Source organism: Urocitellus parryii, chromosome 9 (genome assembly GCF_045843805.1).
Source record: "Urocitellus parryii isolate mUroPar1 chromosome 9, mUroPar1.hap1, whole genome shotgun sequence".
Classification (NCBI taxonomy): Eukaryota; Metazoa; Chordata; class Mammalia; order Rodentia; family Sciuridae; genus Urocitellus; species Urocitellus parryii.
Genome location: NC_135539.1, coordinates 35083437 through 35110467, shown reverse-complemented (window position 1 = coordinate 35110467; position 27031 = coordinate 35083437). Strand labels below are relative to the sequence as shown.

The following is a 27031-nucleotide window of genomic DNA, read 5'->3' as shown; positions in this document are numbered from 1 at the left end:
CTTTGAGTAAGGGGGCCCAGGACAAGAAAGACTGCCCAGGCTAAAGATGGATGAATTTGGGGCTCAAAAAAGAATAATGACAGCAGGCGCCTGCAACATACTGAATATATAAAACCCTAAAGCCCTATACTTCCATAATAAAATTCAGGGAAAGAGATAGAAGGCAAAAAAAAAAAACAAAAAAAAAACAAAAAACGAGGGAAAGAAAAACCTTAACATTAAAAGTAACAGGGATAATTGGTAATTAAAGGAAAAGATATCAAGGTTCTTCTACATTTTCTTCAAGATTTCCAAAGTTAACTTCTATTATTTTGGTTTTCATCCACTGGGGATTGATTTTCTTGATTAGATGTGAAGCAGGGACATATTGTTACATTTCTAAGTAAATAAATGTCCCAGCATCATTTATGGATTGATCCCATGTACATGGTTCACACTTTGAGGATCCTAAGTAGGTTTCCAGAAACGTCTGCTTGATGAAACTTGTTAAGATGTGGATGGACTCCGTCCTGATTTATGGCCAGTTGCCAGGAGTGACAGCCTTACCATCACCCAGTGCCAGTGCAGGCATTAAAGCCACTAGGGTTTCACTGCAGACAATCACCGCTCGGAAACTTTACTGCTCTCGTAATCTGGCTCTTTATCTTTTTTCTCCTGCTTTTATTAGAACACAGAAGTGGCAGACTGTGGTATTCACCCCTGTTGGTGGGTCCTGTCCAAGTACAGCCCTCTCACAGACACCCCAGCCCTGCAGTACCGCTGTGGGCCTTGGCATCAGAACCCGAGTCTTTCCCACGGCTCACAGATCCCGTGTGATCTGTGCCCACTCTCACCATTCACTTCGCACCTCTGTGTGCTGCCTCCTGCTGCCCTCCAAACCCAACCTGGGAGTTCCTTCCTGAGACCCAGAGGTCCTTCCACCCAAGAGAGAACATTTCCCTGTTACAGCAGAAACCTCATCAGTTTTGCTTATTGCTAAATCCTCCATGCCTAAAATAGTGCTTGGAGATAGAACATGCTCCAGAAATACTATTGGATGAATGCATATTCTTTGACAGACAAGTTGTGCTAAACAGTCAATCCCATCAGTATATTTGGTAGCTGATTGTGATGCAGAAGTTTAAAAACAAATCAGTCAACTGGGTTTTCAAATTTGGGGTACCTATTTTGAAACAACTTGAATTTGAACTCTTATTCTCATTCTTTTGATCACCCAGTAAGTAGGACCCTGTCTTCCCTGGTCTTGGCACATCCTGTCCCCAGCATCTGAGTTGGTTCTATCCTCTCCTTCTCCTCCTCTAAGCACAATCACATCAATTGTCCCTACGTCCTTGCTGCTGCTATTGGGTTGTCCTGCAAGCATCATTCAACCGTCCCTCAAGGACAGATCCCTATGATATTTTCTGGAAACTTCAGCTTCTGGTTTTATGAGACACATACCTGCCCCTCCACAATCCATCTGGAGATGGATGTCTTCCCATCGTAGCCTGGCCGGAACTGCAGAGTAGCTGATCGAGGGCTGATGTTGGAAATGACTAGGTTGGACGGTGCCCCAGGAAGGTCTAGAGATGAATGAGAGAGGGAGGTGGGGTTAAATTCTGTCAAGACTTAGGCAGGTATCATGTCAGTTTTGTGCCAGTTTCTATACCAAGAAAGAGTTGTTTTTCAAAACGATGAAAGTAAAAAGTAGCAGAACTTCCTCCAGCATAGAATCGAGCCTGTCATCTACCAGGCTCCAGGCTACCTGAAGTGGCCCTAGGAGGCACATGTCTCATTTCTTTCTGAACAGACATGGTAGTTAATTAATAAGTATTTGTTGAATGAGCAAAGGGTGAATGAATGTAATTCCTCCCATCTGCTAAAACCACTAAGCGTTGTGTCCAGCTTTCTTTCATCATTCCCATGATGCCCTGGGAAGGAGGGTCAGGGAGGCCAGGGACAAGGATGGCTTCTAGGTAGCATGACATGGCAGGTGTTCAGGTCTTAGGCTTAGGCTTCTTGGGTCTGGTTTCCAAGACAACCAATTGCAGGTGACAGTTCAGAACTCTTTCCACTTTGCCTGTATTCCGTTGCTCTGGCAACGAGACAAGGTGGAAGGTGGGTGTGCGCGGAAGGAGGCTGCCATCATCTGAGCCTCCCCATGGCTCACGCTGTCTCGCAGACTAGACACCCTTGGGTGGGATGCTCCCCAAAGAACCTTTCCAGCTCACGAGTGCAACACTGTGTGTTCAGATGAGAGATCTGATTTATATAATAATTTTGTATTATTTGTTAGGTGATGCACAATACCCTAGAGAAAGATAATGGGATAAAATGAAAAAAAGAAGACTTCAGTTCAAGCCAGCTTTCTACCTGCAGTGTTCCTAAGGAGTGACTTCCTAACATGCATTGCTGGGGCATTTAAAGGCACTTGTCAGGGACAATAAAACCACTTGGTCATCAGTTCAATATTGGCACACGCGGGGTCTCTAGGATCTCAAGGGTCCTTCTGCATCTAGTTTAATGAATTTGAAGCAGAAAATGTTTAAACTGGAGGACAAGAGACTCTTTTCGTTATATTCCTCGGCTCTCAGTCACTAATGGATATGAACCTCAAGAAGGGCAAACAGAACACAGCTCCCCAGAAGGGTCTGTCCTCACAGCATGCTGCCCACAGCTGATTCCTGTGCCCAGGTATGCCACAGGATGGCTCTCCAGCTGTAGGTGACCTGTCCTGCAAACACAGAACAGCAGCCCCCACTCCCTTCACCCTTGACTAACAGGCCTGATCTATTTGCCCCCAGATCGCCCCACTGCAGGTCCAGGTGTGGCATGGACACAGTAATGCTGGATGCAGAGGGCATCTGGAGGTCAGTGAGCCCAGTCTCCTGCCCTGGATAGACAGTGTCCAAGCCATCCCCAAAAAAAACCCTGGTAACTCATGCACGGGTATACTTCCCATGCTGCCCTCCGTCGGTGTGTGCAGCCCTTATAACAAATTAAACAGTGCCACATCATCACCAGTGTTCTGAGAGTACTAATGATATTTCAAATATGTGCTTTGGGAACTGGCTTAAAACACTTTAAATATGTGTTATGGGAACTGACTACTTGTGTAAGATAAATGAAGATATGAAAAAAGAATCTTTCTGTAGGTCAAAGACTTAAAACAAGGCTGAACTGCCTCAGAGCAGCGGTTCTTGAGTGGCATTCGGCTGCAGCAGCTTCGCCTGAGAACTGATGACCTCAGGGTCATTGCAGATCAGACCCTGGGGGCAACTCTGCTGCAGGATGGGCCTGTGGATTTTGCACAGAGGCAGTGTGAGGGCCACGACTGGATGGGCAGAAAGACGTGCCCCCGTGTTCCCTACTGGGGATGGCTCAGTCCAAGGGAGCGCTCCTCCAGCAAGGGCCAGGGAGGGCAGAGTGTCTTGTGGCAGAGAACCACAGAGAACCTTATGACTAAGTGGCACCAGAGTGGCACCATGGAGGAGGTATGGGACAGCAAACGGTGGTTCACAGGAGGACTTTCACCGTCTTTGTTTTATGTGTCATGTATTCTCTTCCAATCAAGAATGCCACCCTCCCAGGAGAATAGTTGAGTCATGAAGCCTGAACTGAAAGTGAGGCAAGTATGGGGACAGGTGTGGCTTCCCGTGGGTCTTTCAGACTTTACACACGAGGCAGTCATGTTTCTCTCAAATACAGCAAGCTGACATCTTTTAAATGGCAAGAGACTTATAGCTTTAATTAAAGAATTGCTCTGACCTCCCCATGACATTTTCTCACATTCACATGTATTTCTGATTCTCTGCAAAAACACCTTTATTTTAAACGTAAACTTTATAATTGGAGAAAAAAAGAGATGGGTAGCAATTTTCTAAAGCTGGAATGAGTGTGTGGAACATTTAGGAAGATAGCCTGAATTTCAAAAGGACAGGTCTGAGTCTGGCGGCACTGGACGAGGGCAGCTTGCCAAGCACACCCCCAGCTCCGGCCCCTGCCCTCTGCCCCCTGCCTTCTGCCCCCTGCCCCTGGCCCATTCTTCCCACTGTCTCCTGCTCCTTTTTCTTGTTGAAACCCTCAGTTTGTACTTCTTGTAAAGTGAGTAAAGCTCTATGCTTCCTATTCTAAATGGCAACCTCTCCTTCCCCCTTAATACATTTCCACTCACAGGAGAGACAAGGACAAGCCCCATCAGATAAGCTGGAGAGCGAGGCTGAAGGCAGCCGATGCCTGCTTACCCTCCTGCCCAGAGTGGTCCAGCAGGAGGCTGACACTCCGCCCTATTCAAGGCATTCAGTGGGTTCTGCAAGGAAATGCCATTGACCTTGAGGGTCAGGAATCTGTATTGGAAAGATGAGAGCAGGAAGGGTGCTCAGGGATCTTACCGACCTGGGGGCACTCCAGAAGAGATGGTGGATGAGGTGGTCAGGCCCACCCCTGCTGCAGTCAAGGCTGCCACGTCAATGGTGTAGGTGGTGAGGGAAGACAGTCCTTTGATTTTATATTCGTGTGTTGTGCTATTGAGGGTGTGTGTGAGCCGAGAGTCATTCTTTCCATACACCTCCCAGGAAATCTGATAGCCTGAAAGGACAAACAGGAGTTGAGTTGTGACTCCCACCAGCCTGAGGACTGAGACCGATGCCATGCCATTATCTTGGCAGATCTGGGACAGCTGAGGCAAGGAGGAAGCTCAGCTAGATCTGCCAAGGTCATGGTGGGATTCATGGCCCTGCCCAAATAGAAATGAAGCAGGGCTCCTGCCTCTGTGCCCCACAGAAGTTCGCCCTTCTTTCACTGCAGTGGCAGTGTTTCCCCAACACAGTGAGCCTCAGGAACCTGGTGTGTAGACAAAGAGTGGTGGATGATTATCATCAGCTGCTTGCTCTGCATAGCTCCTCTTGTCTAGTTATGTGTGGTGCATTCTGCCAATATTTCCATTTTAAGAAGCTACTATTTTCATAGTATTGTGCTCTAAACCAATGGCTTGCTCTTGGGTTGCATCTGGTTTCATCCCTTCTACCTTTTCCTTTTTTAAATGATTGACAGACCACTCTTCCAGTTTGCAAAGTGCTATCCCTGGAAAAGTTTCTTTTTACCTGAGTGTGTGAGTTTTGCTTCTAGCTTTCCTTCTTCCCTTTTTGGATATTCTGTTTTCCTAGCAAAATTTAATTTCCCCCTATACTCTCTTCGGTCCTGCGGGGCCTCATGATCACAATTTATCCAACTCTCACAACTTGAGGCTTGGAGAAAAAGAGATCTGACTAGTGCCTGAGTCACCTTCCTCAGAGGGGTAGAAAACGCTTAACATGTCTTTTAAATAAAGAGGGAGACCGTGATGGAAAGAGCTCTTGGGTCCAAGATACAGGAAAACTGCTGAAAGCACTTGCTCCCCCTTCTCCTCAGTCAATAAGCTCGGGGATGCTAAAGCACCAGGATGCATCCCAGCTTCTCTTTCTGATGAAAGTAATAAATAAAGCTGGAAAGTTGCATTTGTAGGTGAACAAGAATTTAGAGGAAAGCATCATGGGACTTTAATATTTTAGAAAACAAAAAAAGAAAAAAAGACTAATGTCAAAACCAGCTCCCTGCTCACTGTCCCTGTAGTTCTCATGCAATCTGGCAAGCTCAGTGTGCAGGCCCAGACACTCTCAAGCTGAGTGGTTCTTCCCGGAACAGCAAAAGAACAAAGGTTCCAGAGGGGTTCTGGCCACAGTGCCACAGGGCCACCAGAACACCTGGAATTACACCGGCCAGTGGCTGGGTGGGTCTTTGCTCCAGCCATGTAGACCCCTAGGCCACCTTCCTCTGTGCAGGTTCCCACTACCTCTTAGAACCAGACCCCTTTTCCTCTGCACAGTGCTGGCTTGCTGACTCCTGGCCACTGCCTCCTCCCAGCTCCCCAGGGTTGGGTCTCAGGCTCTCCCTCCTAACCTGCTGCCCAGCCAGCTCATCTGTACAGACCAGAACTAAGATCACTAGGCTCCTCATTAGTTCTTTCCTTTTGTCTAATTTGAAATTTTGGAAATAATTATACAATTAATAAAACAAAAACCTTCAGGATAATGAATACTAACAATATCAAACAGACTGTGCACAAGGTCCCTGGGAACATCCTAAGTACTCCTCATGTAACCCACATAGCACACCTTTGACACTGGAAAGCTGCCATCCTCATTTTACAAAGGGGAAATGGTACAGGGAGTTTCAGGAACTTGCTAGAAACCAAGAGGCACTTCTAGGTCCAGGCTGCTCCTCAGCATGACAATGTCCTGCCACCCATGCCAACTTCTCCGTAGTGTCTGAAGAATGTGTCTCCATAGGTCAGACACATGACCTGACCTTGGTGGGTCATGCCTGATAAATGTCTAAACAATGTGACACCTGGGGTCTACGCTGAGTGCACAGAAAGGGGGAGGGGGGTCTTTGTGGAATGTTTCCACCTTATCTGTCAGGAAATTTGACTTATTTAAAGATGGTTATTCATCAGAATTTACCAAAACACAGAATTTTCCAAGACACTGAAATTTACAATAAGAGCTCATCAGGTCAACATGGAGCTGAGACACAGCCATCCCAGCCTCTTTAGTAAGCACAGCATTGTTGAGATTTATTAGAATCAAAATTGAAAATATGGTATGCTCAAATTATTATGGATACGAACAAAAACCAAATGAACAACTAAGGAGCCTGCTCTGCTTAGCAAGGCCCTAGAAAAACATCATCAGGGAGAAAGGCCAGCCTGGACCTCACAATGAAGAGCAGCACAGGACACAGCAGCACAGGACACAGCAAGCCCACAGACGGACAGGGCAGTGGGCACGTGGCAGCTGAGGATGCCCTCCAACTTGTGTGCAGCTTTGGGGACGTGCTGGGTGGACCCAGCCGCTCTGGCCAGAGACTGTTTCATCTGGCTCTAGTGCCCCTGTATGAAAGAAGAGGGGAGGGGTGCCCGGAGCCGGGCCGGAGCCTCCAGCTTGCGTCCACCTGCTCTGAAAGGCTGCCTAACTGAGACTAACGACCAGAGGAGCTTCAGAAATAATTTTCTGTTGATCTGAAGTAAATTCTCTACAAGAGAGCAGTGCATCCAATCACAAACTGTCTGTCTGCATCCCAGCCCTCATAAATCAGAGCGTACAGAGGGAGGAGTGGAAGACACTGAAATTTACAATAAGAGTCCGATGGGCAATTTACTCGGGTGGGTGCTTGGCTGCCCCTGCTCAGCGTTTCCCTTTCATTCTGGCCCCAAATTAAAACCAAGGCACAGGGGGGCCTGATGTGGCTTGGCTGATAAAGCAGGATTTCCAACAGGCCCCGACCATACAGCGTGCAGGGCACAGGACCAAGCCATCAGAGAGGGGCCCATGCTCCTCCCTGCAGAGGCCTTCAGCACCAGCTGCCCTGAGGGCCAGGTCTTGGGGAGGCGCGTGGGCTCTGGGGGCCTTGGTGACCTGCAAATACAGCTTTTCTTTTGCTATACTTGATAAAATACCTCCAGTACACAGAGACCTCCATGGTGCTGCTGGAATGTTCCATGGGAGAGTCTATGTGGGGTGCCACTGAGAGCCACACTGAGGGTAGGTGTCACAGAGAGGTGACGGGGCGATTTTCCAGTGACACAGCCATCCACCTCACCCTTGGGAACCTTCTCCTCTACAGTACTGCTCAGACAGAGCATGGGCACCCATTGCAGTTTCTGAGGATGGGGTGTGCTTTATAGTGTGGGCAGAAACAGAAACACAGGCCACGTGCAGCGAGATGGGAACAACATGGCCCCCTGAGAAGAGGGACAGAGTCTGTGGCAGCACCGTCACCAGCAGCCCAGGCAGTGGTGAGAGGCAGGCTGGCAGACTCCTACTCGGAAGAGCCCTAGCCTTCCGAAGGTGAAGTTCCACAATAAACTATAGGCATTTGCTTGTAACTACAGGTATTTGTTTAAATAAATTATGAAAATGAGTTCATTAAGCCCTATTAGCTGGCAAGAACAGCTGATCATAAATTGGAAGTATTGGCACCCACACTTGGCTATGCAACTTGGGGAACTCAACATACTCCGCTTGCTATTCCCCCTCAGGCTTTAAAGTAAGAATGGAGACTGCACTGAGATCAGAGGGACAGGGCAGGCTACGCCCACGTCTGAGACAGGGACACCCTTCTGAGACAAGATGTCTACCCAGGAGTCTCATCCAGAGTTCTGGAACACGGCAGACTGCCTTGAAATGCCAACTGGGCAGAGAGGAATTGCCAGTTTCTCTCCCTTGGTAGCCTGCTTCTCAACTGGTGGCAAACATGGCTCTGTTCAGTGCCAGGGCTACCCTGAGGGGTGCACATACAAGGCCAGACTGAAGCTGTCTGGACCTGCACGCAGCCCTGCCAAGCCATGCACACTCTGCCCCACTCCCCAGAGTGATTTTCCATCCTTTTGTGGCATAAAGCAATGCTAACCAGTGGGTTCCTGCTCTCCATCGTGTCCTGCCTGTCCCCACCATGTTGACTTCCTTCCACGCCAGAAGACAGGAGGGCTTTCTTAGTCTGTACACTCAGTGCCTGTAGTCCTGTGCCCGAGAAGACCTCATCCCAATAGACAGGGGTTTGAAGTCCAGTTGGGACAGTGCTACTTCCCAGTCCTGGACTGAGGCACCCCGAGTGGGTTTCAAAACATCGGCTTCTTGAAGGCAGGCCAGAGGATATGTTCACTTCATTAAAATGTTTGAGGTGGCATTAACTCGAGGGCCTGTGAGTGATCAGCACAGCCACCCTGTGAAGGGTTCGGTGGACACAGTTGCTCACGGAGCACATACCTAAGGGCAGTGGCAGGCAGACGCTGGTTCTGCTGCTGGAAGGAGACTGGAGTTAGGGTGGGGACAGTTCCTGGACTGGCCACTGGGGTGCTGAACTCTTTGCAGTGAATTTCCAGGGCAGTGACCTTTGCTGCGGTGACACACAGGATGTCTGACACCTGTTCCTACCACATGCCAGATGGAGTTCAGCGTCCCAAGGAGAGCGTGGCCCTCCTCTGTACACCCTATCCTCTCATAGCAGAATTTCTGTGATATGTGATGAAACAACACTGTGAAGGAGGAAGTCAAAAAGTAGCAGGAAAGTCCAGGAAGCCCAGTTAGATGAGCCCACTGCTCAAGCAGCAGGACAGCACCAGTAGGGGCTCTCAGCCCACTGCGAGCACCTGTAGCCAGCAAGGGAGGAAGAGGGTGCTCTGCTCTTGATGTGCATCATTTTAAATGGCTGTTAAGCTGTCAGCACACAGGCCCTGATGTCATCTGGCCCTACTGAGCAGGCCTGCCAGGAACGTCCTTGGCCGAGGGCTTTGAGAGAAATGCAGGAGGCTGTGGACAGGGGAGAGAGGGTTCCCCCACGGGGCAGGGACACAGTTCACCTCTGGGTCCACACTTGATGACGCAGAGGAGAGAATGGATGCCAGTCCTGGTGCTGGCTGGGCCACTGTAGGTCACGTGACCATGGGAGTCACTGCCCTAGCTCAATATTCCTATCAAGTGGATGGGTGCAGGCTGTGCCTCTGCAGTGGTAGAGGCTATGCCTCCTGCAGCTTTGAGGTGCCTGGGCAACAGGGTGCCCCGGGTGGTCACTGTTGTCGTCCAGGATGCTGGTGGCAGGAGGAAAGACATCACAGCCTGGCGGCAGTGACAGGCCACCTGTGCTCATCTGTAGGCTGCAAAAGCAGCCACAGTGGACAGCAGGTTTTCAGACACAGTGGACAGCAGGTGTTTGCTCCAGGAACCGCAGGGAGCTAAAGTTCCCTGGGTCTGAGAATGTGACCACTGTCGTGTTGTGAACAGCTCAGGCTCCAGACTGACATGTGTGCTGACAAATGACTCACTCAGAGCTGGGACCACCTGGACCCTGAGGGCCCGACTGCAAAATACCTAGGAGAAGCCTTTGATGGGATATGCCATGCTATTGGCAAAGTCCCTAGTGAGTGCTATTGTATGTACCCAGTGTGTGTGTGGCCAAGCAATAAGAATATGAAGTGGCTTGCTTAAAATTCCAAAAAAATATTTTGGAAGAGAAAAGGGAGGCTCACTGGTAGCTAAGCAGCTCAGGGCCAGCTAGTGGGCCACCCCCTCAGTACAACTTGCCTCAGTTAGCCCTCAATAGCCCTGGGGGGTGACATGGCCCACAGTTGACACAGGGCCTGGGAGGTCAGCTGCAGCGCACACAGTGGAAGAGAGGCCTCCCAACTTCATCCGAGGCTAAAGCCTCTGCTGGTTTCATCAAACCAAGATTTCTTTCTTTTCAAACTGAGATTTAAATTGAGCTTTAACCTGAACAATTTTCAGAAACCTCTTCTATAAAATAATCACTGAAAGTCCTACAAAAGGTGAGCTGCTTCCCAGAGGCACCTCACACCACAGGAGGGGAGTCTCACTGAGAGGCAACCATGTGTGCCCAGGCCTCCTGTGCACAACTCAGAAGCCCTCTCAGGCTGGCAGGTAAGGCGATCTCCTCATTCTTAGGTTTCTCGCAGTGGGGAGGGCCTGGAAGGGGGGATTTGGATTCAGGTGACCCCAGCTTTCTTCTGGCCTTGCCACTCATGGCAGTGGGGTGAGAGCCAGGACCTGGCAGGCAAGCATCATGGTCACTGCCTAACTGGCTGCATGTTGGGAACCTGCTGCAGACAGCAGGCTTTCAAAGAACACTTGCTGAATGACAGAAAGGTCCCCTACCCTCTGGCCAGAATATCAACCTTTACCTTACCACAATACTAAGCAAATATCTCATAAAATGACCAATTCCTATTTAATCAAAGAGACTTTTAAGGCTTTTGACTATAAGGAGAACAAATCTCCAAACTGCCCACACAGTAAAATGACTCACACCTTTGAGTGGCCCTGGCCCAGGGGCTGTGACTGCCACATGGCTAGACAGACATTTCTATTATTCTGAGAGGGGCGTGATGGGTGCCCACTCTCCACTTCTCTGTAGGGGACCATCACCACCTCTTTATGTAGGGCACGCTTGTTGTTTCCTCTTGTGGGACCCAGGAACAAGTACCTGTAATGATGCCGTTTTTCTCCAGGGGCTCCTGCCAGCTGACCTTGAGAGATGTGTCTAGAATCTCCGTGAAGCTCAGATGTCCCACAGCTCCTGGTCCTACCAATTAAAAATAGAGGCACCTGTCAACATGGGAGCCCAGTTCTCTTTTAATCAGAGTTGGCTGGAAGACTCCAACTATGAGTAGGAAGAAGTGAGTAATGGCCAGCAGAAATCTGTAGGAAACATCAGGAAAAGTACACAAGGTTCAAGGGAAACAGGTTTAAAGCTGTCCTAGCTATCACTGCATGAATTATTTTGCCCACTCTACCCCAGCCACATAGAGAACTAAAGCAATGGGCGGCAGGAGATTTATACATAACTCATGCTCGATCTTTCTCCTTGATCTAATCTAAGGTAGAATAATCAGGTGGGCTATATTATGAATAGATCACTCTCATGGAGTGTCCCTTGATGGACAGACATTTGCAGCCATGTGTCTGGCTTATGTGGGGCTATGAGGCCTTGCAGAAGCTAGAACAGGGATGTCTTGGCCCACACCAGGACTAGCCCACACCTGGCCCACAGACAATGCATGCCAGACTGATCCAGAATTCCAGACTCCAAGACCCCTCTCCTGAGGGATTCCAGAGGGGCAGACAGGTGCAGGAGAAAGTGCCAGCAAAAAATGGTTCCTTTCTAGGAATTTCTTTGTACTCTAGCCTTCCTGCTAAGGGAGTGTGGAGCAGCAGAGACAAGGTTAACCTGGAGGTAAAGCTGGGTTTGAGACGACCTGGCTGCACTGTGCACTATCTCTGCAATTCAACTCTCAAAGCCTTGGTTTGCTCATCTGTGAAATGGGAAAATAAAAATAATTCTACAATGTAACCTGAGAATAAAATTTAATAAAGTCCAATTCTGCCTTGACACTGAGGAACTCTTCGGTGAACATTAACTGCTATCATTATTAATTATTGGAAGGACCATCCTATCACCAGAGGATATTGTCCAAAGATTAGATTTCTGCCAGTGGAGAATAGACTTGAGAAGCCACAACATGAGTTACCAACCCAAGCCCAGGCCCTGCTCCGTGAAACAACCCACTCAAGGACATAGCCATGAAGCACAGTCAAGCAGGTGGGTGGGCAGATCTGCTTGCTATCCAGGACAGCAGGGCAGGGAATGAGGAGGCTGCAAGCTAGACAGCAGCTCTCTGGGCAGTGCACCTCAGTTTACAGCCCTTTGCAGCTCCTGCAGCCCCCCTGGTGAGCTCAGCCCAACCTGCCTGGTGGTCAGAAGGTAGAAGAGGACACTATAGCCCAGGGGTGACATTCTTGCTGATGCTGGGCACTCCCAATTTAACTTGGTCTCTTGACAGTGTCAGTGGCTATTTGGGGCCTGGGGTACAGGCAGATGGCAATGAAAATGTTTAGGAGGTGGCTTATAAGGTGGGAAGATGGGCTACACAGTCCAGCAGGCCCAGTGCTAAGTGGCACCTCCCAGATATCCCTCTGTCCATGGTTTACAGCAAATGCACCTGGTTTGCTCAGATCTGCCCTGAGTCCTGCCACCCTTCTGAGCCGGCTGTCCTCTGACAGTGCTCCCATGCCAACCTCTCTCAGTCCAATTCAGGAGAGATGCAAATGAAGAAGTCCTAAAGAGAGGGTGGGAAGAAAGGGTGGTTCGAAGGCAGAATTGGAGACAGAGGAAGGAAAGGAGTTTGGAGGTGAGAAAGAACACTGCTGGTGTGTGCACATCAGGTGAGCACCTGCTCTTCTCCTATTGACGGCGCTGTGCCATCCTGCTCTCATGAACCTGATGGGGAGGACTGCACTGAGATCCTTTTAGTGATAAAAAATGCATTTTTTTTTCCAAACTTAAATATGAACACATGAAGTCTAGGGTGTGGCTTGTCCTGCAGGAGAGGAGGGTTGGCAGGATCCTTGCAGACATGCCTCTCCCTGCAGTCCTTGTTCTGGTTCCCACCAGCCTTTCCTGCACAGGGACAGATTTTTAGGTGAATTCAATACCTAGTTTCCCAACTGGTACACTGACAAAGCCTTCTAACACAACTTGTGACTTTTAAAAAATGGTAACAGCCTTGGAAACCACATTCACCTGCAAAAGACTTTAGGATGAGCTCAAGCACTCTGACAAACGCAGCTTCCTTGCTTGGAAGATGGTAAAATAGAATGGCTGTCAGGACTGCCTCATCACCCTGCAACCGTGAGCCCCCAGAAAAATATTCTGACAGGTTTTTGAACTGTCTTGTTCTTTTTCGATCGATGGAGTAGCAAAGAAAGCTTTTTGCTCCTTTTATATTCTCAGTGTACCTGCTTCCTGGATTTCTGCCCAAAAATGCTGTCCTCCAGCTCTGCTGGAACCAGCTGGCAATGTCTGGGCATAGATTTATATTGTTTCTCTTTACTGTCCCCCCTCATCCAACAAGTTCAAGTTCCCTTGGAGCTTTGGGAAAGAAGGCCTGCTGCAGGTGGAGCTAAATGCAGCTTCCTGGGAGCCAGGGCCAAGGCCATTGCCAGGGACCACACACACACAGGCTTCTCCAAAGGCTGCGCTCCGAGCCTAAGCCAACTTTGTCCCACCTTCGAATTCACATTGACAAGGATGCTGCATCCTTCTAAATAGGTTAAATAGGCTCCCTGCCTATAAAATAATGCCAATTAGAAAATTCTAAAAGGATGACCTTACTTCTTATTTTCTCTGATGGAGAGTACATAATATTTATGGCTGAAAAGCAGATGCCACAGCAAAATAGACATGTTTTAAAAGTACTCATTGAACACTTTGCCAAGGGCCACCAAGTCTTGGCAAATTCAAAAGAACTAAAATCAGATCATGTGTGTTTTCTGGCCATAATGGAGTCAGACTGGAAATCAACAGCAGTAAGACCACAGGAAAATCTCCAAACATGTATTAAATAGCATATTTCCAAATAACCATAAGTCAAACAGGGGGTCTCGAAGGAAATAAATACATAGAACTGAGTGGAAGTGAAAGCATGCATATTGAAATATGTATAGTGCAGCTAAAGCTGTACTGCGAGTAAAATGTATAGCACTAAAATGTTTACACTGGAAATAAAGAAAGGCCTCAAATCAATAACTCAAGTGCCTATTCTCAAGAAATTAGAAAAGGAGAAAAAAATCCAAAGTAAGCAGAGGGAAGGAAATAATAAATAGCAGAAATCAATGACATTGAAAATAGGAAACAATATGAAAATCAACAAAACAAGAAACTTATTCTTTCTTAAAATATCAGTAAAACTGATGAGCCTCTAGGAAGAATGATAAAGTTTAAAAAGAAGACACAGGTAACCAATATCAGGAACGAAATAGAGAACATTTCTATGGTTTCTGTAGCCTTTGAAAAGATAATAAGAAAGCTGGGGTTGTAGCTCAGTAATAGAGCACTCTCCTCACACATGTGAGGCAGTGGGTCCAATCCTCAGCACCACATAAAAACAAAATAAAGGTGTTGTGTCCAACTACAAATAAAAAAAGGTTTTCAAAAAGACTTCTTATTAAAAAAATTTTAAAAAGAAAAGATAATAAGGGAGTTTTACAAACAATTTCACATTCAGAGATCCAAACTCTTAGAAGAATGATTCCTTGAAAACCACAAACTATTAAAACACAACTGAGATGAAACAAACAACCTGAATTGTCCTATAACCATTAAGCACATTGAATTTATTATGAAAACTTCTCCCCAAAGAGAAATTTCCAGGTCCAGAGGGTTCCACTGAAAATTTCTACCAAACTTTTGAAGAAGTATCAACATGAATTTGACACAATTTCTTCCAGGAGACAAGAGAGAAGGGAACACTTCCAATACCCAAACCAGACAAATGACAGTCCCCCCAAAAGAAAACCACAAACCAATATCTCATGAAATTAGATGTTAAAGTCCTCCACAAAATATCAGCCAAGTGACTCCAACAGCAGATAAAAAGAATTATACACTGTGAGCAGGTGGGGTTTATTCCAAGTACACATGGCTGATTCAACACCGTAGAATCAATCAGTATAATCCAATAGATCAATAGGGTAAGAAGAAAAATCGCATGATCATATCAACTGATGCAGTAAAAGCATGTGGTAAAAAATCAAATATCTATTTGTGACAAAAACTCTCAACAAATTGAGAACGTAACAGTGGGGAACAGCCTCAACTTGACAAAGAACATCTACAGGAATTACCCTGCATAACAGTGAGAGACTTTTCCTTTGGAAATGGAGAATAGGCAAGAGTGCCTGCTCTTATCACCCCCACTCAAGGTAGACTAGAAATTCTAGATACTACAAATAAGGCAAGAGAAGAAACAGAAGACATGGATTATAAAGGAGGAAAGGGAGGAAGGTGGTGTGGTACTGAAGAGGAACCTCAAGGATCTCTGTGGTTTCAGGACCATTCAGGTTCTTGAATGTGGTGGTGGATAAACAAACCTACACTTGATAAAATGTGTAGAACTAAACATACACATTTACACAGATGAGAACCAAAAACCTGGAGAAATCTAAATCAAGCCATTGAATGCAACCAACATTAAAATCCTGGATGTGATGCTACATTATAGTTTTGCAAACATCAGCAATGGGAGAAACTGGGCAAAAGGTACATGGCCATCTCATTAGTGATTCTTACAACCTCATGGGAATATATAACTCTCTCAATAAAAGTTCATTTAAACACAAATCAGAAAGCAGATCAAAGATGTAGTGTAAGACCATCCAGGATCAATTGATGGTAACAGCAGAGTTGCTTTAGATCTTTTTTTAGGGGGAAGTCAATGGTCTCAGAAGGTCAAGACACTCATGTTCTGATCTTCCTGATATAGACCTTGTGTCAATGGCAAGGTGGCTGCACTATGGTGGATGGCTGAAACCAGACTGCTCAAGGTCTGGGAGGGCATAGAGGACAGAAGGTCAAAGCAATAGTTTATAAGGAAAGAAAATAAGAAGCCAATTGGAAAAGTCCATGGGGCAGCAAGGCCACAGAGTTGCCTGTCCAGGAAGAGGGAGACCTGAGCATGTGTGGGCTGAAGAGGTGCCATGAGAAGTGACGGGGCAGAGAAGAGCCGATGATCCTGGGAGATGGGGGAGGAAGAACCAGGGTGGGAGAAGGGTGGGGTCCCATGGGGCACAGGCAGCTGGTCTTGGGTAGCCTTGATGTCTGCAGTGTCACCTGCTAGAGTCAGAGCAGAGGTGAGTACAGGAAGCTGAGCCATCACCAGAGACTAGCCAAGACCTGAGAGAGGTGCAGTGTGGCCCTGGGTGACCGAAAAACACACCTCCCCTAGGTTAACTCTCCTTATGAAAGAAATCATGGCAGAAATTTTAAAAATGCAGAAAAATTCAAAGGAAATGTAAAAACAAAATATCCATTGTCATTCCACATGCAGACAGTAACTCAAAATTATGTACAAATGTACCTTGGAAAAATCTGGATCCCATATAGTTTTATAGACTATTTTTTTTTCTTCACTTAACATTATACTATGACCATTTTACCTCAAAAATTTTGATCTTTACGGTTTGGGTTTTTTAAAAAATATATATTTATTTATTTTTTTAGTTGTACATGGACACAATACTTTTATTTTATTTATTTTTCTGTGTTGCTGAGGATTGAACTCAGTGCCTCACACATGGTAGGCAAGTGCTCTACCACTGAGCCACAACTGCTTTTTGTTTTTTTAATAACTATAAATTTATTATATAATCAGTTCATAATTTTTTTCCAATCCTCTCCACTTGGGACATTTGCTTGCTTTTCTTTTCTCTTGTTCTTCCAGTTGCAAATTACTATAACATGTCTCCTTGGACACAAGGTATTGTTCTGTCTGTGATGATAATCTCAGGATAACTTCACCAGCCAGTGTTTTCCTATCCCACGGGTTGGTTTGGGAGCAGAGGAGGAGCTGAATGGAATCCAACAGTGGAGATAATGCAAAGCCAAAGTCAAGGAGCTCAAAAGAGCTGGGTGAACACCCCAGGGCAGAGTCAGAAGTAGAATGGGCTGAGGAACATGAATGGCAGTCAAGGAAGGAGGTGAGTGGACTAGAAATTGAAATCTGGGTGATGAGCAAACTCATCATGACTTAAGGAGTAGAAACGGGACAGGGCTAGTCCCCCATCTCTGTCCCTGAGCTCCTTCCTCATTCCTTGGACCACCTTCCCTGAAGCACTGTCAGCTGTCAGCGACTTACCTTCCCCAGATGAGCAGCCTGCAGGCCCTCTGGGAACACGGGGCTTCCTCATGCCTGTCTCTGCCCTGGCCCAGTGCTGGAAACAGCGGCCACATCTGTCGACAAGTGACTCTGGGAGACAGGCCTGGGGAGACGCATGGAGAGGAATACTCACTGTCCTCATGCGTCCACACGAGCTGAGGTGTGCTTGGAGGCCCATCGCCCGGGGTGGTGAAACACAGGACCGACGTGAAGTAGGCAGTGAACTTCTTCAAGTTTGTTATGTATCCATGGTGGATTCCATGGAAGTCTGGGGCAATGGTGACCACAGCGGCTGCCTCAGGGACATCTGCTGGCCATGCGAGAAGCTGGAGTGAATGGGTTAAAAGAAGTCCTCTTAATTGAATTCCCTCACTCAAGACTACCAGAATTTTATTTTGCAATTGGTAGGATAAGCTCAGTCACAATTAAATAAGCCCATAAATCTTACACATTATAACCTCATTTCAAAAAGAATGAATTTCAAAGACCTCAAAATTATTGCCTACAAATGTATATATACACGCACATATTTCATACACATATATAAGTAAAATAACTAACTCGTGGAATAATGGATGTTCCCTCAAATCTTCACTGAAAGAACATGTCGATTTTTTTAAAACCAACAAGTAAGAAATAAAATGACATCATCTTTAAATTCAAAGTAAGGAATAAAATGACATCATTTTAAAATTCAAAGTAAGGAATAAAATGACATCATTTTTAAATTCAACTGAATCCATCTAAGGAGATAAACACATATATCTCTCCAGATAGGTGTCTACTATGATTCAAGAAGTTTAATAGAAACAATTTTAATTATTTATAATTGATATCACACTGGTTTCCTGAAAGAGATTTGAGGAGATTGGTCAAAATTGTTTTATTTTATTTTTTACTTTGTGTTTTGGGGACTGAACGAAGGGCCTTCTCGTGCCAAATAGATGCTCTTCCACTGAGCTCTACTCCCAGACCCTGGTTAAAATTTTAAAGCAATGGAGTAAATGCACACATTCCATAGAAAGCAGCTTCATGCTGTGGCAACATTATGTATGTGTGAGTTTTAATTCCTTTGACACTAAACATCTCTAGGACTAATTAGTTCTGAGAGCTGGCGTGCTGCAGGACACACAGCGCTTCCAAGCAGATCAAACTGACAACTGAGCCGTCAAATGAGCGCTGTAGTCTTGCGATCAGACCTGGCAGGAGAGGCAGGGGGGCTGAAGCATCTGGGTTGAGCCGTATGATTTTCTTTCAAAAAAGCTTCTGACTTTAGATACTTCTGAGGAAAAGGGAAACACAGGGCAAACTTCTAGCCACGGAGGTTTCTACCCTCCTCGCAGACAAGTATTTTAGTTAGCTGAACTGAAATATGGGGAAAAATACAACAATGCGTACCTGGGGAGTGACCTCCTCTGAAATTGAAATGACCACAGATTCAAGCACAGAGGACAGAGCCCCTTCTTGACTCCTGAGTCTGCCAGGATAGAAGATTATATGGGGTATGTGAAAGGCAGGCAGGCTCTCAAATCCAACCAGGAAAAGGTGACTCAAGAGGAAGATGAACCCTGCTCTTGGGTTGTTTGTTTTGGTTCTGATTTGTTGTTACTGGGGATTGAACCCAGAGCACTAAGCTGTATTCCCAGCCTTTTTTATTCGGAGACAGGGCCTCACTAAGTTGCTGAGGCTGGCCTCAAATTTTCAATCCTCCTGTCTCAGCCTCCCTAGTCACTGGGATTACAGGTGTGTGCCATTGTGCCTGGTTTGAGTCATACTTTTGGAAATTGCATTTGAGCCAATCTATGAAGGTAATAGATTCCGGTAACTAAGGACAACAGAAGTTGGATGGTGGGAACTTATCTGTGTCTCTAATTCAGTTTGGTCAAGTATCCTGTCTCACTTCTTTAAGCAGAAGTCCCTGAAGCAGGGAGCAGGAGGAAGAAGCCTCCTTATCCAGGAGGAGCCTGTGGCTCTTGCACAGCATGCTCTGCTCTGAGTGTGCATTTGCCAGCAGCCTCCCTTCCAGGAAGAGTGGCAGGGACACATGCTGACTCCAATCAACCCTGACACATCTCCCAAAGCCATTGAAAATGAATGCCTTTCTCCTAAGACTCTGCTCTTTTATGTATGAGGCCATCTCCTTGCTGACTGATCATTTGAGTTCTGAGCCAGGAGAGCTGATGATAAGACCTTGGATAAATGGTGACCCTACCAAGGTCAAGATGCTCTGTATTTCATGCACGGGGTTTTCCCTGATCATCACAGACCACGAGAGCCACCCAGAGGCTCCAGACTGAGGCCCGGTACCTTGTATCCCTGGTTGATGCCGTTGATAAACTGCTGTGGGGGCGGGTTCCACAGGAACTGCACAGTGGTGGAGTTCACCGCTTCCGCCTGCACGTTCTGTGGGGGCGCGGTCGGCACTGTTCCAAGGCGGTCATTGGAGACAGCAAAACAAATGGCAGGAGGCACAGTGGAGAGGAGAGATGAAAAAGACACCCTTAGCCGCCACTCACGACTCACAGGCAATTACAGGACGGAGACCGGGAAGTGTGATGGATGTTTCTGGAAGCTGAGAGTGGCATCACAAAGAGGGGGAATTGGGCTATTTCTCATTTTCTCTTGGGGAATTCCTTAAGGCATAGGCAGAAAACTGGACCAGATCATCTTCTCATTCCACATGAGAGCCTTTCCCACAGATTCAAGATGGACAGCAAGCTGAGCCTTTCTCTAATTCCTTTTTTCAGTTGCCCGATAGTTGAGACGGAGGCAAGGTGTCATCTAGAAACCCCCCACCATTACCTACCTCTGTGTTCAAGCTCAATTATTCTTTCTATATAAAAAGCAAACAAGCAAAACAAAAATGCTGCCGCTTCCTGTACGGTTTGGTAGTTGATACATTTGGAAGCAAAACTTCCCTGGGTCAATCTCAACAACTACTTTGGGCTTTCCCACGGTTTCTTTCTTTCATTGAACAGCTACAGACTCCACTGATGCACCTTTGAGGGCGTGTGTCCTGGCCTAGTACTCCTGGAATGGCGAGTGGGGAGAAACGTGCCTCCACTCTGGAAGGGATGGAAGCTTCATTTGGTCTAGACTGAAAAAAAGGCTCAAGCTGGAGGGGGCAGACCTAGAGAATGGCACTCTTGCTGGGGAACAGTGAGACCAGCATGGCATTAGGAAGGCGCCTGTGAGGTGAGAAGTAGCGAGTGGAGCCAGGCAGGGCACAGGGCAATAGGAGCGAGGACGTGGCCGGTCCCCTTGGGGTTGACTAACACACCCTGCACAGTGGCTGGCCATGCGTATGGTGGGGAATGGGGGATTGAAAGCTTTGTGGAAAGGGCAGTGGTGCGACAGGGCTGGCTTTCCCAGGAGGGCAACCCCTGTGGCCTGCAGAGAGCAGCCACTGGCTGGACCATCAGACCTTCTGCAGGACAGCAGGATGGTCCTGGCTCTTCAGGTCTGTGTTCCAAAAGTGAGGCACAGAAGACCAAAGGATCCTTTGTCTTCCAGGAGACAATGCCAGGGTCTCCTGCCCCTGTTAAAAATCACTGCACTTCCCATGGCTCTCACATCATCAGGCAGAGATGGGAAACATGAGCATCACCAAGTCGTGCTGTCTTTCCACCTGCTGCTGACCTTGGCCATATCATCCCCTCATCCTTCCCTTCACAAGTCACCAAGGAAACTGTCTGACCTCCCTCTTAGCACCCATGTGAAACTGTGGATTAAAAATGGCACAAGGACAGCTATGCCTGGAATGTAGTTCAAATTACAAGAAAATATGGGGCTCCCCAAGGAGTCTGCCTCCCGCCCCCCAATGACCACTGTGCAGTTGGGTGAGGAAAACAAGCTGGCGTCCTCTACAGACTACTGCTGTAGGCTGGAGTGGGCTTCTTGACAGTATAGAGTCCTTGGGAGCCACAGAAACACACTAGGATGCTTTACATACACAGAAACAAAGATGCAAATTCTCAGTGTTTCCCTGGAGAATTTCACCAAACATTTGAGGAATAATTTAATTAGTTCTCAAGCATTACCCTGATAGCAAAATCAGAAAAAAAGAACATTAAAAAAAGAAAATTATAGACTAATATCCCTCCAGAACACAAGTTCAAAAACTCCTCAACAAAATGTTAGAAAATAAAATTCAGCAGTGTATAAAAATCATAATATAGCCTGATCAAGTGGGATTTATCTTATAACTGCAAGGCTGGTCCAGCATTTGAGTATTAATCAAAGCAAAATGCCATATTGATAAAATAAAGAACAAACGCTGTCATCTTAACAGGTTTAGAAGAACATTTAATAAATTATAACATCCAGTGAGGATGTTTTTTTAAAAAATCCACCTCTCAGCAAAGGAGAAATTTAAAGGAAGTTCATAAACTTGATAAAGTGTATCTACAAAGCACCTACAACTGATGTCTCATTTAAGATGAGAGGCTGAGAGCTGACTCTAAGATCAAGGTTGAGAAAAAAGACACCTTTCTCTCCATTCCTATTCTGGAAACCAAACCAGCACAGTAATGCACGAAGAAGTGAAAGGCACACTGATATAAAAGCCGGGGAAGCCGCTCTTTATTCACAGAGCATATGATTGTCTATGTGGAAAATTCCCAAGAGTGAACACAATTAAAGCTTCTAGAACTAAGTGAGGTTAGAACGTTCACAGGACACAAGATCAAAATACAGAAATCAATTATATCTCCAAACACAGGCAAAATACAACTGGAGACAGAAATTTTTAAAAAATCAGTGCTGCTTAAGGTAGAAATAAAAAGATAAAATAGACACAAACACCATACAAGGTTTATACTGTGAAAACTAGGAAACCTGATCAAAGAAAGCAAGGACCTAGGTAATGCAGTCACAGCATATCAACAGGATGGAAGACAATAGAGGAGAGGGGACCATCTGATCTCCACAGGGAACTAATCCCAAAGTCACAGCTGGATACTTCTTAGAAATTGAAAAGATGATTTTAAAATTTATATAGAAAAGCAAAGTAATTAGAATAGCCAAAACAATTTTGGAAAAAAAAATGGACAAACTTTAATACTTAAAGACTAACTGTGAATCTACTAATTAAAACAGAGTGATACTGGAAAATTGATTAATGACCTAGAACAGAATCCAAAAATTACTCACACATGTATCAACTGGTTTTCAAACAATCACAAAGATAATCTTTCCAACAAATGATGATGAAGAAATTAGATATCAGTATGCAAAAAAAAGAAAGAAAAAAAGAAAAAGAAAAAAAGAGAAAGAAAAATCTAAATCTATACCTCACACCATCAATAAAAACTAACTCAAATGGATCACAAGGGTAAGAACAAGCCTATAATTATAAAACTTCCAGGAAAAAAACAGTTGTGACATTGGGTAAGGCAAAATTTCTCAGGTACAGCACCAAGGACACAATCCACAGAGAAAAGATAAGTTTGATTTCATCAAAATAGAAAACTTCTTTTCTATGATAAACATCTGCTAAGAAAATGAAAAGACGGCCAGGGACTGGGAGGCAGTGTCTGCAGTGTCATCCAATATCTAATAAAAGACTTACTCAAAATACATCAGGAACTTTCAAAATCCATTGACAAGAAAACCAAAAACTCAAAATGTGGATAAAGGAATCAAATAATTACCTCATCAAAGAAAAATGATGGAAAATAAGCAGGTGAAAAGACGCTCAGCATTGGTGGCCACAGGGAAATTAGAACCAGGATGTGACACCACCTTTAACTGATGAAAGGGCTAAAATAGAACAAAGAACAATAACATCTAAATGCTAGTGAAGATATGAGGCAAATGACACACTCAGACATTTAGCTGAGAATAAAGTGGTACAGCCAGGCAGAACAGGTTGCAGTTTCTTAGAAAGCTAAACGTGTAGTAGCCACAAAACCCAGCCATCCTGCTCCTAGGCATCTGTGCAAAAGTGAACACTCAAGTTCACATAAAATCTGTTTGCAATGTTTATAGCAGCCTTAATAATCCCCTCAAATTGCAAAGAGCCCAACTGTTGGCCAACTGGTGGATGGGTAAACAAACTGTGCTACCTCCCTGGAGGGACACTGGTCAGCAACAAAGGGAGCAAACTACTCACACAGCAGCAAGCTGGCGACTAGATTACAGGGAAGGAGCCAGATTCCAAAGACTACATGTGGGGTCACTCCATTCACTTTATACTCTATAAAAGACAAAATCGCAGGGAGAGAAAGAATCAGTGGTTGCCAGGGCCTGGGTGTAGGGGTAGAGGGTTGAGCACAAGGGGTAGTGCCAGGGAGGCCAGGGGATGGAAATATTCTCTCTCTCAACCATGGAAGCAACTGTGGACTGAAAATGGCTGTGGAACGTAAGGTACTGTGGCCCAGAAAGGGTGGATTTTACAAGATGTTAAATATACCACCATAAATTTCACTTTAGACATGCTGAATTTGGTGGTCTCTATGCTAGGGCCCCTTGAATGTGCGTTCTCTGACTCCTTTGACCAACAGGATATGATCTAGGCCTTGATGAAGTAGCACGTTTCCCTTTCTGGGAGCAGAAAGTGGTGTTACTGGAGAGGACGGGCACACTCATCAATGACACAGAAAAGAGGGTCTAGCAATTACTCACACATGAATCAATGGGTTTTCAATACGAGCACAAGGAAAAAAGTCTTTCCAACAAGCAGCACTTTTATTGGACATCCTTCCTGGGGTCTTACCAGCCATGTAGAAAGTTCAAGTACACTGAGACCACTGTGCTGGAGAAGCCACGTGCAGGTGCTGCAACAGAGACTCCCCGGGGAGCCTCCCTGTCACCATCAACATGGTGTGGAAGCCCCCTTCCACCTCCCTCCGCAGATGAATGAGTGACACTCCATGGGGAGAAGAGCTACCACCCAAACCCTGCTTAAGACCCTGACCACAACATCGTGACCCACAACATAATGGTTGTTGCCCTTGACTGCTATGTTTCAAGGTCATCTGGTATGCAGCAAGAGAAAGCCAGGGCAATATTCTCTGGCAGAAAGAAAAAAAGAGAAAAAAGGAAAGAGGAGGAAGAAGAAAAAATAACAAAGGGGAAAACATCAGAAGCTCCTGGAAAACACCAAAACATGTTTTGCCTTTTTCTGTAGAATCCATGCTTTTTGGGACTAAAGAGGAATTCCTTTTGTCCTTCGTGTTGCACCTTCAGAATAGCATCTGTCCCAATTACTGCTTGTGAGTTTATTATACTTTTTCATCAAATGTCATTAAATTCTCTAAAATAAGACATGGATCATACGCTAGGAAAAAGGATATGTAGCCTAATCTAAATCGGAAATAACTTTCCAAGTTTCAAGAGGACGGCTGTACCTTTGTTTCTCTTCTCTGTGGTGTAGGAGTCCTGTTGAGAGATGAGTTCTTTCCTGGCCCTGTCCTTCCTCCAAGTCAGTGCTTCATTCAAGTCTGAGACCCCTGGGGTCTCAGAGAAAGTGAGATTTATGGTGGTATAATTAACATCCAGTAAAATCCACCCCCAAAGCACTTCTGCTCCCTGCTCTTTGCAAGGGATTTCCGAGCCTAACTGTCATTGCACCTGGGCCTCCTCGGCCCAAGCCAGAGCCCTAGGGTTTAACCCTCTGGCACACACCCTCCATCCCCAAATCAGAGGAAGACTCAGGTTTCTCTTTCTCTACCACCCTGGGCTTTATTCAGAAAATCACCCATTCTTCTCAGCCCTCTTCTATTCCTAGATCCTTGGCTTCTCTTTGTCCTAATTATTGTCATTAGAAGTGACTCAGAAATTTGTGGACACTGAAATTGAAAATTCCCTTAAGCAAGAAAAAGAGCTACAGCCAGTAAATTCTTCCTGACAATGTTTCAAATAAAAGAGCAGTTATGGCAGGAAAGGTCTTAATTATTGAGGTTACATCACCCTATCCCTACAGGGGGAAAGACAGGGTTGCAGGCCCAGCCAGGGCTCCTGGGAGGAGGAGAAAGGGTTTTAGCATTGCCTTCTCCCAAGAGCTCCCAGAGCTGGCTTTTAGCATTGCCTTCTCCCAAGTGCTCAGCTGGAAGCTGCGACTTCCTGCTGCTCAGAATCAGACCTCAGGGGCATTTTCTCCCTAGATAATTAGCGTTTGAAGTTTGGTTCTTGCCAAACCCCTGAGGGCTGGACCTTGAAGCAGCTTGGTAAAGTGGCAGGTGTTATTTTTATTTTTTTTTTTCTGATTTTCACTGCTAAGAAAACAGAAAAATATCCACTTTCACTAGCTGATTTCCCCAACAGACCTGGGTGGGTGCTCAGTCTTAAATTCAACATAGTCCAAACCCACTCGACACAGTCTCAAATCCACAAGGCCACAGTTGAGCAGCTCCATTATGCAGCACAAGTGCTGACTCCTGGGGCCCAAGGATAACCACAGGTAAAAAAAGGCAAAACGAACCGGGATGTGCACAGCCAGGACTAAAGAGCTACTGCTTCTTCCGCTTCTTGGAGTGGGTGAGTAGGAGGCAGGACAGTGCAGAATGGCCCTGGCACCATGCCATAAGGGTCATAAGACCAAGAGATACTGAGTTTGCATAAGGGTAAATCATTGTTGACTGACATCCAAAACTCTACCACTGTTGAAATCATGTTTGAAAACCATACTTACACATTGCATGTTACCAGGTCAAAGGAGCCAATCTGAAAAGGGTGTGATTCCAGCTCTGTGACATTCTGGGAAAGCCCATATACGGCCTGGCTTGTAAAGGATGTAAATACAGGAGGATCTTGTTCTTTTTTTTTTTTTAATATCTTTTTAGTTGTAGTTGGACACAATACCTTTATTTTATTTATTTATTTTTATGTGGTGCTGAGGATTGAACCCAGTACCTCGCACATGCTAGGCAAGCACTCTACTGCTTAGCCACAACCCCAGCTGGAGGATCTTATTCTTGATGAAAATTCAAAATGAATCACTTGCTCTTGGAAGAAATTTTAAAAATTTTTAAATTAAATTCTACAATTAAATCAAAAATGGAATTTGCAAAACATTTTGTATTAGAAATGACATCATTTCATACTGACTAATTTTTCAGAATTTTAATTCTCTTATCAAATAAAAAGGAATATAACGGTATTGCCTATTTTTCTTACTGCATGCTTTGGTTTTTAAATTTTCCAACCTGATTTATGTTGAATGATCTTGGTGTGTACAACACAAATTTCTCAGAAGTTGGTTTCCTCAAGCTGTGAGAGTGTACAGTCCACTTTGTATACTTTAAATATACCGGCTGATATTATGAACAATATTTATGTCAATATTACCTACACTATTGTATGTTTATAGAGCCACATTTCCCCACCACAGTGAGTGAACAACTTTTCTATTAAAGGGAGTGAAAACACTTTCTCTTCTGAGAACATCAGGAGGATGCTCCCCAATTCAGATTTGCTTCTTCCAAGAATCCTCCCTTCTTCAGCCTCAGTGTTGTACTTAATGAAAAAGGAATCCGATGAAGCAAGGATTCCAGTCAAATTGTACCACACTTTCCTCTAAAACACAGCTTTTAGACAGAAAAAAGTTGGGACTGATAAGATCGTCTGAAAGCCTGAGTAAGTACCCATGAGTGAGCTTGGTTACAAACTGTATCTGATCAGGTACAAGAAGCTAGTTCCAATGTCCTGCCTTTAGTAAAGGAAGCTGAAATTTTTCCTGCAATTGCAGAATCACTCATGTTGCCGCATGGAGACTGTCAGCTCCATATTTGGGACCAATGAAGCGCAGGAAATAGGAAAGGTGCTGTTTTAAATAACGGTGTTAGAAGA

General features: G+C 45.5%; 1 protein-coding gene across 1 annotated transcript in view; it reads right to left on the bottom strand.

The window, feature by feature from the left end:
- Nucleotides 1-27031, bottom strand: part of Sdk1 (sidekick cell adhesion molecule 1) — a 903256-nt gene that overhangs the window by 140118 nt on the left and 736107 nt on the right. Inside the window, exons 18-22 of the mRNA XM_077802503.1 lie at nucleotides 19550-19665; nucleotides 17376-17568; nucleotides 11014-11112; nucleotides 4375-4566; nucleotides 1441-1562 (exon numbers count right to left, since the gene is read on the bottom strand). Of these exons, the coding sequence (XP_077658629.1) occupies nucleotides 1441-1562; nucleotides 4375-4566; nucleotides 11014-11112; nucleotides 17376-17568; nucleotides 19550-19665 (722 nt within the window). The remainder of the gene's footprint in view (nucleotides 1-1440; nucleotides 1563-4374; nucleotides 4567-11013; nucleotides 11113-17375; nucleotides 17569-19549; nucleotides 19666-27031) is intronic.